General features: G+C 44.4%; 1 protein-coding gene across 1 annotated transcript in view; it reads left to right on the top strand.

Annotated features, from left to right (window-relative positions):
* LOC120064087 (rho GTPase-activating protein 20-like) overlaps positions 1-16,548 on the top strand; it is a 50,060-nt gene that overhangs the window by 4,711 nt on the left and 28,801 nt on the right. Inside the window, exon 2 of the mRNA XM_039014433.1 lies at positions 12,381-12,466. Within this exon, the coding sequence (XP_038870361.1) occupies positions 12,381-12,466 (86 nt within the window). The remainder of the gene's footprint in view (positions 1-12,380; positions 12,467-16,548) is intronic.

Below are 16,548 nucleotides of genomic sequence, written 5' to 3' on the forward strand. Positions count from 1 at the left end.
ATGAGTTAATATGTAGCAGCTAATTTTATAGCTAATAGGCTATGTCAGCGTTTCCCAAACTTGGTCCTGGGGACCCCAAGCATTGCATATTTAGTTGTTTGCCCGAGCACTACACAGTTGATTCAAATAATGAACTCTTCACCAAGCTTTGATGATTTAAATCAGCTGTATAGTCCTAGGGCAAAAACCAAAAAATGCACCCCTTGAGGTCCCCAGGACTGAGTTTGGGAAATACTGGATCAAGAAAGGTGAATGAAGATACAGCAGTACTTAAATTGTATAGAAATGCAGTAAATGAGCTTTAACTTTCGGACCTCACTAAAACGCAGACCCTGGTTACGGCCCTGGGGAGTGGCGCTCCACTGCGGCTGACCTTGTGCTGCTTCACGTGTGTGTGTGTGTGTGTGTGTGTGTGTGTGTGTGTGTGTGTGTGTGTGTGTGTGTGTGTGTGTGTGTGTGTGTGTGTGTGTGTGTGTGTGTGTGTGTGTGTGTGTGTGTGTGTGTGTGTGTGTGTATCTGGGGGTGTTGGGAAAGGCAGAAGACAAATTTCCATTCTAACAATTCTATTATTCTAAACTGTTCTCTCATAACAGTTATGTTTATGAGAGAAGTTCTCAGATATGGTTATGAGAGAAGTTCTCTTTTCATTGGTTTACCTCTAAATGCGTGCAACCAATGAAAAAAGGATCCTTTGGAAAGGTCCATACAGGTTGTCCTCATGATTGAGTTCACTGGGTAAATCTATGGAGATATATTTCTATCAAAATGTTTAATATACTGTATGAGTAGTGAGTCACTAACAAAATATGTGTTTTGAAAATACAGAATGCAACCTTTAAATAAAAATCATAGTCTGTAAATATGCCAATTGAGTTTAACAAACATATGTCATGGTCCAAAAGCAAATAAGTCATAATTAACAAAAGCAAATGACGATGAGCAAATAAATGCAAGACAAGTCTTTTTGTAACACAGCACATTTTAGAAAATTTTTCTTCCTTTGAAAACACAACAGTGGTAAAATATGTGACTTGCATTACATTTGTGAGTTGCTCCACATATTGTGAGTGGCCTCACATATTTGCCAGTTGTGCAGATTTAAAATACGGCATCCAGAATAGGACATCCTAAATTCTCATAAAAATAAGGTAAACATGAATATATCAAATAATTACTTTAAGGATACAAAACCGATGCATTTCTAACTTAATTTCCTCCTTTTATAGCTTATTTTGCTTGATCCCTTCCTTTCCTCCACTCCTCTGCTTTCCTAGCTCCCTTTCCTCCTATCTATTTCTAGCTCCCTTTCCTTCTTTCCTTGGTCTTTCCTATCTTCCTTTCCTAGCTGCCTTTCCTTGATCCCTTCCTTTCCTCCCGTCCTTTGCTTTTCTCGCTCTCTTTCCTCCTATACTTAACCAACTCTCTTTCCTTTCCTCTTACCTAGCTTCCTTTCTTCTTTTTGTTGGTCCTTCCCTAATTTCCTTTACTTTCTTCCTTTCCTAGCTTTATTTAATAATTTCCTAGTTCCCTTTCCGCCTTTCCTTTCCCAGGACCCTTTCCTCTTTTCCTTTCCTAGCTCCTATCCTCTTATCCTTTCTGAGCTTCATTTCCTAGCCCCCTTTCTTCCTTTCCTTTTCTAGCACCCTTTCCTTTCCTCCTTTCCTAGATCCCCTTCCCACATTCCTTTTCTAGCTTCCTAATCGTCTTCTAGCTCATTTTCCTTTCCGCCACTCATAGCTTCCTTTCCAACTTTCCTTTCCTAGTTCCCTTTCCTCCTTTCCAAGGAAAGGTATTTAGGAAAAGAGGAAAGGGATCTAGGAAAGGAGCTGAATGGAGGCTAGGGAAGAATGGAAGCAATGAAAGCAGGAAAGGGAGCTAGGAAAGTAAGAACGTTATCTAGAAAGGAGGAGAAGAAAGGAAGGAAGGGAAGCATAGGATAGGAGGAAAGGAAGCTAGGAAAGTAGAAGAAAATAAACTAGGAAGTAAAGGGAGCAAGGAACGGAGGAAATAAAGCTAGGAAAGGAGGAAAGGAAGATGGGGAAAGCAAAGCAGGGGAGGAAAAGAAGGAAAGGAAGCAAAGGAATCTAGGAAAGGAGGAAATGGATATAGGAAAGGAGGAGAGGGAAGAAAAGGGAGCAAGAAAAGGAGGAAAGAGCGCTAGGAAAGCAAAGGAGGGGTGGATAGGAAAGGAATCACGGAACTGAAGCTAGGAAAGTAGGAATGGAAGATATGAAATGAGGAAAGGAAAGGGAGTTCGGTAAGGAGGATAGAGAGCAAGGAAAGCAAAGGAGGGGAGGAAAGGAAGGGATGGGATGGGATCACTGAAAGGAAACTAGTTAAGTACGAAATTAAGATAGGAAAGGAAGCTAGGATACCAAACAGATGTATTTCTAAAAGTAATTGTGATATATTCATTTTTATCTTATTTTTATGAGAACTGAGGATGTCCTAATCTGGATGCCGTATATTAATTATGCACAAACTGATCCATAAAATGCAACTCACAAATATGTAGCAACTGTCATGTGCACTCCCTCTCCGGCTTCTAGGTCACCAGGCTGCTCGGTATGGCGCACACCTGTCACCATCGTTACGCACACCTGCACGTCTTCAGACTCCATCACCTCTCTGATTACCTTCCCTATATATGTCACTCCCTTTGGTTCCTTCCCCAGGCGTTATTGTTTCTGTTTCATGTCTGTGTGTTGTTTGTGTTGATTGGTTTGTATTTAGTTGTGTTTATTTATTGAAACACTCACTCCCTGAACTTGCTTCCTGACTCTCAGCGCACATCATTACAGAATAACGCGTCACCTAAGGGAAGCATCAGGGAGTGTTTTTTTTGTGTCAGGTGGAATGACGTCGGGTTCGGAAGCCGCTACAGGCTTTCACGCCTCAGCCGGATGGTCAGGCTCTCACGCCTCAGCCGGATGGTCAGGCTCTCACGCCTCAGCCGGATGGTCAGGCTCTCACGCCTCAGCCGGATGGTCAGGCTCTCACGCCTCAGCCCGGATGGCCAGGCTCTCACACCTCAGCCGGATGGTCAGCATCTCACGTCTCAGCCGGATGGCCAGGCTCCCCTGCCTCAGCTGGCTCGTCGGGCTTTCATGCCTTCGCCGGATCGCCAGGCTCCCCTGCTTCCACCGGCTCGTTGGGCTTTCATGCCTTCGCCGGATCGCCAGGGTCCCCTGCTTCCACCGGATCGTCAGGTTCCTGCGTCCCAACCGGCGACAGGTTCCCGCGCATCAGCAGGGGTGACCGGTCCGCTCCTGATCCCCGGGATCGTCTTTTTGGTCTTCGTCCGGCAGCTAGATCCGCGCATCGGGGAGGGGGTACTGTCACGTGTGCTCCCTCTCCGGCCTCTAGGTCATCAGGCTGCTCATTATGGCGCACACCTGTCACCATCATTACGCGCACCTGCCCGTCATCAGACTCACCTGGACTCCATCACCTCCTTGTTTCCCTGCCCTATATATGTCATTCCCTTTGGTTCCTTCTCCAGGTCCCATTGTTTCTGTTTCAGTTTCCTGTCTGTGTGTTGTTCGTGTTTCTTGTTTTGTTCATTTGTTTATTAAATTATGCACTCCCTGAACTTGCTTCTCAACTCCCAGCGCACACGTTGCAGCAACTCACAAATGTCATACAAGTCACAAATATGTAAAATGCCTGTCACATGTAATCCATGGAGTCACAAATGTTGTTACAATTACCAAAACGTATTTGACCACTGTTTGCAAAGCAATACATATGTTTGTAAAATGTGCTGTGTTAATCAGGAAACATTTTGTCTTGCATATTTATTTGCTAATCATCATTTGTTTTTGATAATGGCAAAAAAGTATTTAGTCAGCCACCAATTGTGCAAGTTCTCCCACTTAAAAAGATGAGAGAGGCCTGTAATTTTCATCATAGGTACACTTCAACTATGACAGACGAAATGAGAGAAAAAAATCCAGAAAATCACATTGTAGGATTTTTAATGAATTTATTTGCAAATTATGGTGGAAAATAAGTATTTGGTCACCTACAAACAAGCAAGATTTCTGGCTCTCACAGACCTGTAACTTATTCTTTAAGAGGCTCCTCTGTCCTCCACTCGTTACCTGTATTAATGGCACCTGTGTAACGGCTGTCCTCCTCTCTTCTCCTCTCTTCGGAAGAAGAGGAGGAGTAGGGATTGGACCAAAGCGCAGCGTGATGATTTGACATAACGAAGTTTATTAAAGTAAAGACGAAAACCGAAAACACTTCAACAAACTACAAAATAACAAAACGACGTAGACAGACCTGAACATGGAACTTACATAAATACACGAAGAACTCACGAACAGGAACAGACTACAAACAAACGATCGAACAAACCGAAACAGTCCCGTGTGGTGCAACATACACAGACACAGAAGACAATCACCCACAAACAAACAGTGTGAACAGCCTACCTTTATATGGTTCTCAATCAGAGGAAACGTCAAACACCTGTCCCTGATTGAGAACCATATAAGGCTAATTACCACTAACCTAAACATAGAAACACAAAACATAGAATGCCCACCCCAACTCACGCCCTGACCAACTAAACACATACAAAATTAACAGAAAACAGGTCAGGAACGTGACAGAACCCCCCCCCCCCCTCAAGGTGCGAACTCCGGACGCACCACCAAAAGTCTAGGGGAGGGTCTGGGTGGGCATCTGTCCACGGTGGCGGCTCAGGCTCTGGGCGTGGTCCCCATCCCACCATAGTCAAACCCCGCTTTTGTAGCCTCCTCCCAATGACCACCCTCCAAATTAAACCCACCGGATTAAGGGGCAGCACCGGACTAAGGGGCAATACCGGAATGAGGGGCAACACCGGAATGAGGGGCAACACCGGATTGGATGGCGGATCCTGGCTGGCTGGCTCTGGCGGATCCTGGCTGGCTGGCTCTGGCGGATCCTGGCTGGCTGGCTCTGGCGGATCCTGGCTGGCTGGCTCTGGCGGATCCTGGCTGGATAACGGCTCTGGCTGGTCATGGCTGGATGACGGCTCTGGCTGGTCATGGCTGGATGACGGCTCTGGCTGGTCATGGCTCGCTGACGGCTCTGGCTGGTCATGGCTCGCTGACGGCTCTGGCTGGTCATGGCTCGCTGACGGCTCTGGCTGGTCATGGCTCGCTGACGGCTCTGGCTGGTCATGGCTCGCTGACGGCTCTGGCTGGTCATGTCTGGCGGAAGGCTCTGGCTGATCCTGTCTGACGGAAGGCTCTGGCTGATCCTGTCTGGCGGAAGGCTCTGGCTGATCCTGTCTGGCGGAAGGCTCTGGCTGATCCTGTCTGGCGGAAGGCTTTGGCTGCTCCTGTCTGGCGGAAGGCTCTAGCGGCTCCTGTCTGGCGGAAGGCTCTAGCGGCTCCTGTCTGGCGGACGGCTCTGTAGGCTCATGGCAGACGGGCGGCTTTGCAGGCTCATGGCAGACGGGCGGCTTTGAAGGCTCAATACAGACGGGCAGTTCATGCGGCGCTTGGCAGACGGACAGTTCAGACGGCGTTGGGCAGACGGGCAGTTCAGGCGCCGTTGGGCAGACGGGCAGTTCAGGCGCCGCTGGGCAGACGGGCAGTTCAGGCACCGCTGGGCAGACGGCAGACTCTGGCCGGCTGAGACGCACTGTAGGCCTGGTGCGTGGTGCCGGAACTGGAGGTACCGGGCTAAGGACACGCACCTTCAGGCTAGTGCGGGGAACAACAACAGGGCACACTGGACTCTCAAGGCGTACTATAGGCCTGGTGCGTGGTACCGGCACTGGTGGTACCGGGCTGAGGGCACGCACATCAGGGCGAGTACGGGGAGAAGGGACAGTGCGTACAGGGCTCTGGAGACACACAGGAGGCTTGGTACGTGGTGTAGGCACTGGTGGTACTGGGCTGGAGACACGCACCACAGGGAGAGTGCGTGGAGGAGGAACAGGGCTCTGGAGACGCACTGGAAACCTGGTGCGTGGTGTAGGCACAGGTGGTACTGGGCTGGAGCGGGAAGGTGGCGCCGGAAATACCGGACCGTGCAGGCGTACTGGCTCCCTTGAGCACTGAGCCTGCCCAACCTTACCTGGTTGTATGCTCCCCGTCGCCCGACCAGTGCGGGGAGGTGGAATAACCCGCACCGGGCTATGTAGGCGAACCGGGGACACCATGCGTAAGGCTGGTGCCATGTAAGCCGGCCCGAGGAGACGCACTGGTGGCCAGATGTGTAGAGCCGGCTTCATGGCACTTGGCTCAATGCTCAATCTGGCCCGGCCGATACGAGGAGCTGGTATGTACCGCACCGGGCTGTGCACACGTACAGGAGACACCATGCGCTCTACTGCGTAACACGGTGTCTGCCCGTACTCTCGCTCTCCACGGTAAGTACAGGGAGTGGGCGCAGGTCTCCTACCTGACTTTGCCACTCTCCCTTCTAGCCCCCCCCCAAGAAATTTTTGGGGTTTACTTTCGGTTCTCCAGCCACGTCTCCTTGCTGCCTCCTCATACCACCGATCCTGGGCTTTCGCTGACTCCATCGTTTCCCGAGAGCGGCGATTCTCCCCCACCTTAGCCCAGGGTCCTTCTCCGTTCAATATTTCCTCCCAAGTCCACGAGTCCTGTTTTTTTGGCCGCTGTTGCTGGTTCCCGTTCACCCGCTGCTTGATCCATGGTTGGTGGGTGATTCTGTAACGGCTGTCCTCCTCCTCTTCGGAAGAAGAGGAGGAGTAGGGATTGGACCAAAGCACAGCGTGATGATTTGACATAACGAAGTTTATTAAAGTAAAGACGAAAACCGAAAACACTTCAACAAACTACAAAATAACAAAACGACGTAGACAGACCTGAACATGGAACTTACATAAATACACGAAGAACTCACGAACAGGAACAGACTACAAACAAACGATCGAACAAACCGAAACAGTCCCGTGTGGTGCAACATACACAGACACAGAAGACAATCACCCACAAACAAACAGTGTGAACAGCCTACCACTAACCTAAACATAGAAACACAAAACATAGAATGCCCACCCCAACTCACGCCCTGACCAACTAAACACATACAAAATTAACAGAAAACAGGTCAGGAACGTGACAACCTGTTTGAACTTGTTATCAGTATAAAAGACACCTGTCCACAACCTCAAACAGTCACACTCCAAACTCCACTATGGCCAAGACCAAAGAGCTGTCAAAGGACACCAGAAACAAAATTGTAGACCTGCACCAGACTGGGAAGACTGAATCTGCAATAGGTAAGCAGCTTGGTTTGAAGAAATCAACTGTGGGAGCAATTATTAGGAAATGGAAGACACAAGACCACTGATAATCTCCCTCGATCTGGGGCTCCACGCAAGATCTCACCCCGTGGGGTCAAAATGATCACAAGAACGGTGAGCAAAAATCCCAGAACCACACGGGGGGACCTAGTGAATGACCTGCAGAGAGCTGGGACCAAAGTAACAAAGCCTACCATCAGTAACACACTACGCCGCCAGGGACTCAAATCCTGCAGTGCCAGACGTGTCCCCCTGCTTAAGCCAGTACATGTCCAGGCCCGTCTGAAGTTTGCTAGAGAGCATTTGGATGATCCAGAAGAAGATTGGGAGAATGTCATATGGTCAGATGAAACCAAAATATAACTTTTTGGTAAAAACTCAACTCGTTGTGTTTGGAGGACAAAGAATGCTGAGTTGCATCCAAAGAACACCATACCTACTGTGAAGCATGGGGGTGGAAACATCATGCTTTGGGGCTGTTTTTCTGCAAAGGGACCAGGACGACTGATCCGTGTAAAGGAAAGAATGAATGGGGCCATGTATCGTGAGATTTTGAGTGAAAACCTCCTTCCATCAGCAAGGGAATTGAAGATGAAACGTGGCTGGGTATTTCAGCATGACAATGATCCCAAACACACCGCCCGGGCAACGAAGGAGTGGCTTCGTAAGAAGCATTTCAAGGTCCTGGAGTGGCCTAGCCAGTCTCCAGATCTCAACCCCATAGAAAATCTTTGGAGGGAGTTGAAAGTCCATGTTGCCCAGTAACAGCCCCAAAACATCACTGCTCTAGAGGAGATCTGCATGGAGGAATGGGCCAAAATACCAGCAACAGTGTGTGAAAACCTTGTGAAGACTTACATAACACGTTTGACCTCTGTCATTGCCAACAAAGGGTACATAACAACGTATTGAGATAAACTTTTGTTATTGACCAAATACTTATTTTCCACCATAATTTGCAAATAAATTCATTAAAAATCCTACAATGTGATTTTCTGGATTTTTTAAAATAATTTTGTCTGTCATAGTTGAAGTGTACCTATGATGAAAATTACAGGCCTCTCATCTTTTTAAGTGGGAGAACTTGCACAATTGGTGGCTGACTAAATACGTTTTTGCCCCACTGTACGTTTGTGAAACTGTATTGGCATATTTACAGCCTGTGATTTTTATTTAAAGATCCACTATGCAGAAATCGCTCCACCTTTTCCTGGTTGCTAAAAATTCCTAATTTCAGTTGATGTGACAAAACAAGCAAGTATAGTGTGAAGATCATTGTACCATCTAAACTGCTGTGCAATATATTTTCTATAACCATAAACATAGTATTTTCAGCTGTTTGAAGCCAGTGTACAAAACCATAAGTACTAAAATATAATATCCCCAAATGTTTCATACACACAAAAAACTTATTTCTCGCAAATGTTCTCAAATTTGTTTACATCCCTGTTAGTAAGCATTTCTCCTTTGCCAAGATAATCCATCCACCTGACAGGTGTGGCATATCAAGAAGCTGATTAAACAGCATGATCATTACACAGGTGCACCTTGTGCTGGGGACAATAAAAGGCCACTAAAATGTGCAGTTTTGTCACACAACACAATACCACAGATGTCTAAAGTTTTGAGGGAGCGTGTAATTGGCATGCTGGCTGCAGAAATGTCCACCAGAGCTGTTGCCAGAGGATTGAATGTTAATTTTTCTACCACAAGCCTCCTCCAACGTTGTTTTAGAGAATTTGGCAGAACTGGCATCCCAACCGCAGGCCACGTGTAACCACTTCAGCCCAGGACCTCCACATCCGGCTTCTTCACCTGCGGAATCGTCTGAGACCAGCCATCCGGACAGCTGATGAAACTGTGGGTTTGCACAATCAAAGAATTTCTGCACAAACTGTCAGAAACCGTCTCAGGGAAGCTCATCTGTGTGCTCGTCATCCTCAACAGAGTCTTTCCTTGACTGCAGTTTAGTAGGCAAATGCTCACCTTCGATGGCCACTGGCACACTGGAGAAGTGTGCTCTTCACAGATGAATCTCGGTTTCAACTGTACCGGGCAGATGGCAGACAGCGTGTATGGCGTCGTGTTGGCAAGTTGTTTGCTAAAGTCAGCGTTAACAGAGTGCCCCATGGTGGCGGTGGGGTTATGGTATAGGCAGGCATAAGCTAAGGATAACAATTGCATTTTATCTATGGCAATTAGAATGCACAGAGATACCGTGACGAGATCCTGAGGCCCATTGTTGTGCCATTCATCCGATACCATCACCTCATGTTTCAGCATGATAATGCACAGCCCCATGTCGCAAGGATCTGTACATAATTTCTAGAAGCTTAAAATGTTCCAGTTCTTCCATGGCCTGCATACCCACCAGACGTGTCACCGATTGAGCATGTTTGGAAAGCTGTGGATCGACGTGTACGACAGCCTATTCCAGTTCCTGCTAAAATCCAGCAACTTCACACAGCCACTGAAGAGGAGTGGGACAACCTTCTACAGGCCACAATTAACAGCCGGATCAACTCTATGCGAAGGAGATGTGTCATGCTGCACAAGCTAATTTGGAGGTCACACCAGATACTGACTGGTTTTCTGACCCACATCCATAATATATATATATATTCTGTTTTAAAGGTATCTGTGACCAACAGATGCATATCTGTATTCCCAGTCATGTGAAATCCGTAGATTAGGGCCTAATGAATTTATTTAAATTGACTGATTTCGTTTATATGAACTGTAACTCAGTAAAATATTTTACATTTTTGCATGGTGCGTTTATATTTTTGTTCAGTGTAAAAGACGCAAAAACTAAACTTAAGAACGGGAAGTCTAGAAATAGTGGAAATAGACCAGATCTAGTGCTTCTTATTTTTTTTAAATGCATTTTATTTCATCTTTATTTAACCAGGTAGGCTAGTTGAGAACAAGTTCTCAACAAGTTCTCATTCTTAGACTTGCTTTCAATGAGAATTACAGATCTATAACACACATTTCTATGATCATTTGGTCACGTCACCCAAAAAGTTACAGATTGCAGCTTTAAAGGTTGCATTCTGTTCATAACACATATTGTGTCTGTGTCTCACTACTCACATACAGTGAGTATACCAAACATTAGGAACACCTTTCTAATATTGAGCTGCACCCCTGTCTCCCTCAGAACAGCCTCAATTTGTCAGGGCATGGACTCTACAGGCTACTGAACGCATTCCACGTGGATGCTGGCCCATGTTGACTCCAACGCTTCCCACAGCTGTGTCAAGTTGGCTGGATGTCCTTTGGGTGGTGGACCATTCTTGATACACATGGGAAACTGTTGAGTGTGAAAAACCCAGCAGCATTGCAGTTCTTGACACAAACCGGTGCGCCTGGCACCTACTGCCATATCCCGCTCAAAGGCACCTAAATCTTTTGTCTTGCCCATTCACCATCTGAATGGTGTATATACGGTACACAATCCATGTTTCAATTGTCTGAAGGCTTAAAAATCCTTCTTTAACCTGTCTCTTCCCATTCATCTACACTGACTTGAAGTAGATTTAGTAAGTGACATCAATAAGGGATCATAGCTTTCACCTGGTCAGTCTATGTCATGGAAAGAGTAGGTGTTCTTAATGTTTTGTCTACTCAGTGTATATTAAACATTTTGATGGAAATATATCTCCATACGAATCAGTCAAATCTTATTCTGCAGGACTGGTGATAGGTGAATTGAATATCAATTCATTGAATTTGGCTACTGCACTTCAATGGCATCTTCTAAGACTTCTAAAACTAACCCTTTAGTTGTAGTCAGTGGTGGGAAAAGTACCCAGTTGTCATACTTGAGTAAAAGTAAAGATACCTTAATGGAAAATGACTCAAGTAAAAGTGAAAGTCATCCAGTAAAATACTACTTGAGTAAAAGTCTAAAAGTATTTGGTTTTAAATATACTTAAGTATCAAAAGTCAATGTCATTTCTAAAATATACTTAAGTATCAAGAAAATAATTTCAAATTCCTTATATTAAGCAACCCAGATGGCACCATTTTTTAATTTTATTATTATTATTATTATTTTTTACAAATAGCCAGGGGCATACTCCAACACTCAGACATCATTTACAAACAAAGCATTTGTGTTTAGTGAGTCCGTCAGATCAGAGGCAGTAGAGCTGCCAGGGCTGTTCTCTTGATATGTATGAATTGGACCTGTCCTGCTAAGCATTCAAAATGTAACTAGTACTTTTGAGTGTCAGGGAAAATGTATGGAGTAAAAAGTATATTCTTTTCTTTAGGAATGTAGTGAAGTAAAAGTTGTCAAAAATATAAATAGTAAAGTACAGATACCCCAAAAAACTACATAAGTAGTATTTTAAAGTATTTTTACTTAAGTACTTTACACCACTGGTTGCAGTTCATCATGTAACATCATGAAAAATGTATGTAATTTTGTAACAAGGCCACCAGCCTGACCAAGCTATTTTGAGAGTGAAACCTTTTCCCATAGTCATTAGATTTGCCATATTAAATGATGTGGTGAGAAATCAAAGGGGATAACAGGTAGGAACTTGCTGACTTAAAGGGCAAGTTGAAAAGAGGTTGTTAAGCCAACCTTATTTGATTTTTGTCTGTGACTTTTCTCACAGACATTTGTCTGTTGAATTAATGTATGCATGTTACCCAAGACACTGGCGGAGACAGTTTTACAATTCACGTTTTTTGGGAAATGTAAATGTAAAAAAAAGTTTCAATTTAATTCCTGTGGTGGCCTACTAAATTCCTGACATTGAGAGAGATTATGATTTATTTAGAAACATTGACAGTACAGAGAGATGACAAACCAAACACTACATACTTCTCTCTCTCTCTCTCTCTCTGTTTGTTCTTTTTTTCTATTTCTCTTTCTCGCTCTCTTTTTTTCTTTCTTTTTCTTTCTGTCTTTCATTCTTTCTTTCTTTCTTTCTTTCTTTTTTCTCCTCCCTTCCTTAATACCATTTGAGATGTGGTATATGACTCAGGATGTAGATGCTGCAAATTTTACTACAGTAAATAACATTAGACTATATAAATAATGACCAGTTCACCCATTATTCTCTCCCTCCCTTTTTTCTCTCCATAGAAGATGAAGACCCCGGCCCATCGACGACAGTCTGCCCCCTCCCTGGTCATCAGCAAAGCACTTACCAAATCACGAAGCATGTCCAGGTACAGTAACAGCCTATCAGATACCTCTATTCAACTAAACTGCTACCTATCACTATGTGTAGTCCCTAATAGAGGTTTTCACATGTCCAACAGACACAAAATTCTGAGAACCGACCTGGGACCCGAGTGGGTCTGGGTCCTAAATTCAGACTTTTGTCTCTGATATGGGTTGAGCCTGAGGTAATTGCCACGGATCTCAGGTATGTCTAGGGCTGTGGCGGTCATGACATTTTCACGAAACGTATCCTCTATTATTTCTTACAACCGATAAGAACTCTAGAACATCAGAATGGCAGTTACTTACCCCAATTCCATGATCTGCTTAGACTAATCTGCGCTGGGCTCTCTCTGTAATTCCAACACAATTTTTGGGCTACCCAAGAGGAAACACCGGCGTTACAGAGGCAAGAGAGGGGGGATCCTGGTGAGATTAAGGTGAAGGGAAAACCGGCCACCTCTTCCCACCATTCAACTGGCTAATGTACAGTCACTTGATAATAAAACCGATTACCTCCGATTGTGGATTTTCTACCAACGGGACTCTCGGAACTGCAATATTCTTTGCTTTTCAGAAACATGGCTCTCGGACACGATACCCTCCAACTCAATGGATTCTCCATTCACCGGGCGGACAGGATAGTGGAGTCAGGGAAATCAGGGGGCGAGGGGTTTGCCTCTTCATCAACTACAACTGGTTTGCTAATTCCAGCGCGGTGGAGGTTTCGACACACTGTTCACCAGTCTTGGAATACCTGATGGTCAAATGCCGACCCTTCTACCTTCTGAGGGAGTTTTCAGCTGTTATTGTGACTGCTGTATACATTCCACCACAGGACAATAAAAATAACAAGCTAGCGCTTAACAAACTATACAAAGCTATAAACAAGCAGGAAAACCTACACCCAGAGGCTGCCTTTCTGGTTGCCGGAGATTTTAATTCGGTGTCACTAAGGCACGTGATGCCCAACTTCCATCAGCACGTCTCCAACGCCACCAGGGGCATTAAAGTCCTAGACCACTGCTATTCTACCCACAAGCAAACATACAAGCAAACCCTCCGCCATTCGGCAAATCTGAAGCTGAAACAGGAAGTACATGCGATTCACTCCGCTGAGAAATAGTCACCAGAATCAGACGTTATGCTGCAGGCAGTGTTGTAGTATCTACATATTGAGTGTCTCGGGTCTTGTGTCGATACATTTATACTCGGTCTTGATTCGGTCTCGGACAGTGAAGACTCATAATTTCTTGCTGGTTGGTGATTCTGAAAGGACAGCAACTGTAATACCAGCGCACTCATGTATGAGAGTACACTTTTTGTAAAACACAAAGGGCCAGTGGTGGAGTAGAGGGTATACGCAGGTATAAGCCTTATACCCACTTTTGTTTCAGCGGGCATTGCTTATACTCACTTCTTAATCTCTATTGATGTGTATCAAAGTAGTGTAGTGGAGGTATATGACTTATCAATTGTATAGAGAAATCATGCACAAAGTAGCCTACACAATCACAAAGCACGTGAAATATATTCACATGCACACCGCACACATAGCCTTGTTTCAGCGGAATATCATCTGCAGGCAGCAAGAGTATGCAGCTCTCAACTGGTTTTGGCATGGAGCAGTTCACAGAAGAATGTCATCGGTAGTCGGTAGGGTAGGAAAGATGTTTAAACTTATGAGATCTATCAGTAAATGCTAACTAAGGCAACAATGGGTATGCAAACCGGGTTTTGAAAAAGTTCAGTCTGAAGTGTTGGTTAGTAGGCTATTTGTGATGCGCAATTGTCATCATGCACCGCTTGCATCAGGGTGTAGACATGGATGGGCCTGGGTTGACAGAGGCCAACCCACTGAGGAGCCAGGCACTGACAGGCCCACCCAATCAGATTGATGTGGTTTAAGCATTGTTGTGGACTTAGACCATCAAATGTGTAACTATTTTCTATAAAACAAAAGTCTGATTTTGAGAGTGAAAATCTGAAAATTTATAGGAAAACTCATTCAAAAAACAGGCCAAAATCTGAGGATGCCCACTTCACACACAGCATGATGTTAAAATATAAGCAGTCCATAAACTCGGACATAATAAGCCAGTAGGTCCCAATCCTAAGAATACAAAAACAACCATTAACTTCTTATGGCTGCAGGGGCAGTATTGAGTAGCTTGGATGAAAGGTGCACAGAGGTGCCCAGAGTAAACGGCCAGCTCCTCAGTCAGAGTTGCTAATATATGCGTATTATTATTAGTATTGGATAGAAAACACTCTGAAGTTTCTAAAACTGTTTGAATTATGTCTGTGAGTATAACAGAACTCATATGGCAGGCAAAAACCTGAGAAGTTCCACTTCCTGTTTGGATTTTTTCTGAGGCTGGTCAAGTTTCAACCAAGCTCCCATTGAAATTACAGCGAGATATGGATGAGTTTTCACTTCCTACGGCTTCCACTAGATGTCAACAGTCAATAGAACTTTGTCTGATGACTCTACAGTGAAGGGGGGCCGAAGGAGACAGGAATGAGTAACCACTGCCATGAGGTGACCACGCTTTGACCACGCGCGTTCACGTGAGAGGCAGCTCCGTTCCATCGCTCAACTGAAGTCAATGTAATTCTCCGGTTGGAACGTTATTCAAGATGTATGTTAACAACATTCTAAAGATTGATTCAATACATCGTTTGACATGTTTCTACTGACTGTTACGGAACTTTTGGACATTTCGTCACGTTTTAGTGAATGCGCTTTGTGACTTTGGAATTGTTTACCAAACGCGCTAACCAAAGTAGCTAATTGGACATAAATAACGGACATTATCGAACAAATCAAGCATTTATTGTGGACCTGGGATTCCTGGGAGTGCATTGTGATGAAGATCATCAAAGGTAAGGGAATATGTATCATGGCATTTCTGGTTTCTGTTGACTCCAACATGGCGGCTAATTTGGCTATTGTTCTGAGCTCCGTCTCAGATTATTGCATGGTTTGCTTTTTCCGTAAAGTTTTTTTGAAATCTGACACAGCGGTTGCATTAAGGAGAGGTATATCTATAATTCCATGTGTATAACTTGTATTATCATCTACATTTATGATGAGTATTTCTGTTGAAACGATGTGGCTATGCACTATCAATGGATGTTTTTGGAACTAGTGAATGTAACGCGCCAATGTAAACTCCGATTTTTTGTTATAAATATTAACTTTATCAAACAAAACATGCATGTATTGTGTAACATGAAGTCCCATGAGTGTCATCTGATGAAGATCATCAAAGGTTAGTGATTAATTTTAGCTATATTTCTGCTTTTTGTGACTGCTATCTTTCGCTGGTAAAATGGCTGTGCTTATTGTGGTTTGGTGTGACCTAACATAATCGTTTGTAGTGCTTTCGCTGAAAAGCATATTTGAAATCGGACACTTTGGTGGGATTAACAACAAGATTACCTTTAAAATAGTATAAGACACATGTATGTCTGAGGAATTTTAATTATGAGATTTCTGTTTTTTTAATTTGGCGCCCTGCACTTTCACTGGCTGTTGTCATATCGATCCTGTTACCGGGATTGCAGCCATAAGAAGTTTTAAGCATTTCCTAATCGAAATGTACAACTATTACTTCCCATTGCAAAAACCATTTCACATTTAGCACAGTTTAGGCTGCAAACTAACTTGATAAGAGGTTTTAAAAATAGGTTATATTTGACTCAACGTTCCATGATGTACACTAAGACATTGTTGGCAGAATAGATAGATGCAGTTCAATGTATGATTCATATAATTCACCAATACATTTCTTGGTAGTACAACAAATATTGATATCAGGTTGTAAATCACAGCTGGCCTGGTACATTGTTTACGGCCTCCATTCGGGATGCACTGTTTCAGTTTTCAATGACTCAATATTCTGGAAAAAACTGACAAACGTTACTAAGGCTGGGAATGTCAATACAATCAAACTAGCATGGGCTCCCGAGTGGCGCAGCGGTCTAAAGCACTGCATCTCAGTGCTAGAGGCGTCACTACAGACACCCTGGTTTGAATCCAGGCTGTATCACAACCGGCCGTGATTGGGAGTCCCATAGGGCG

This window comes from Salvelinus namaycush, chromosome 19 (genome assembly GCF_016432855.1).
Source record: "Salvelinus namaycush isolate Seneca chromosome 19, SaNama_1.0, whole genome shotgun sequence".
NCBI lineage: Eukaryota > Metazoa > Chordata > Actinopteri > Salmoniformes > Salmonidae > Salvelinus > Salvelinus namaycush.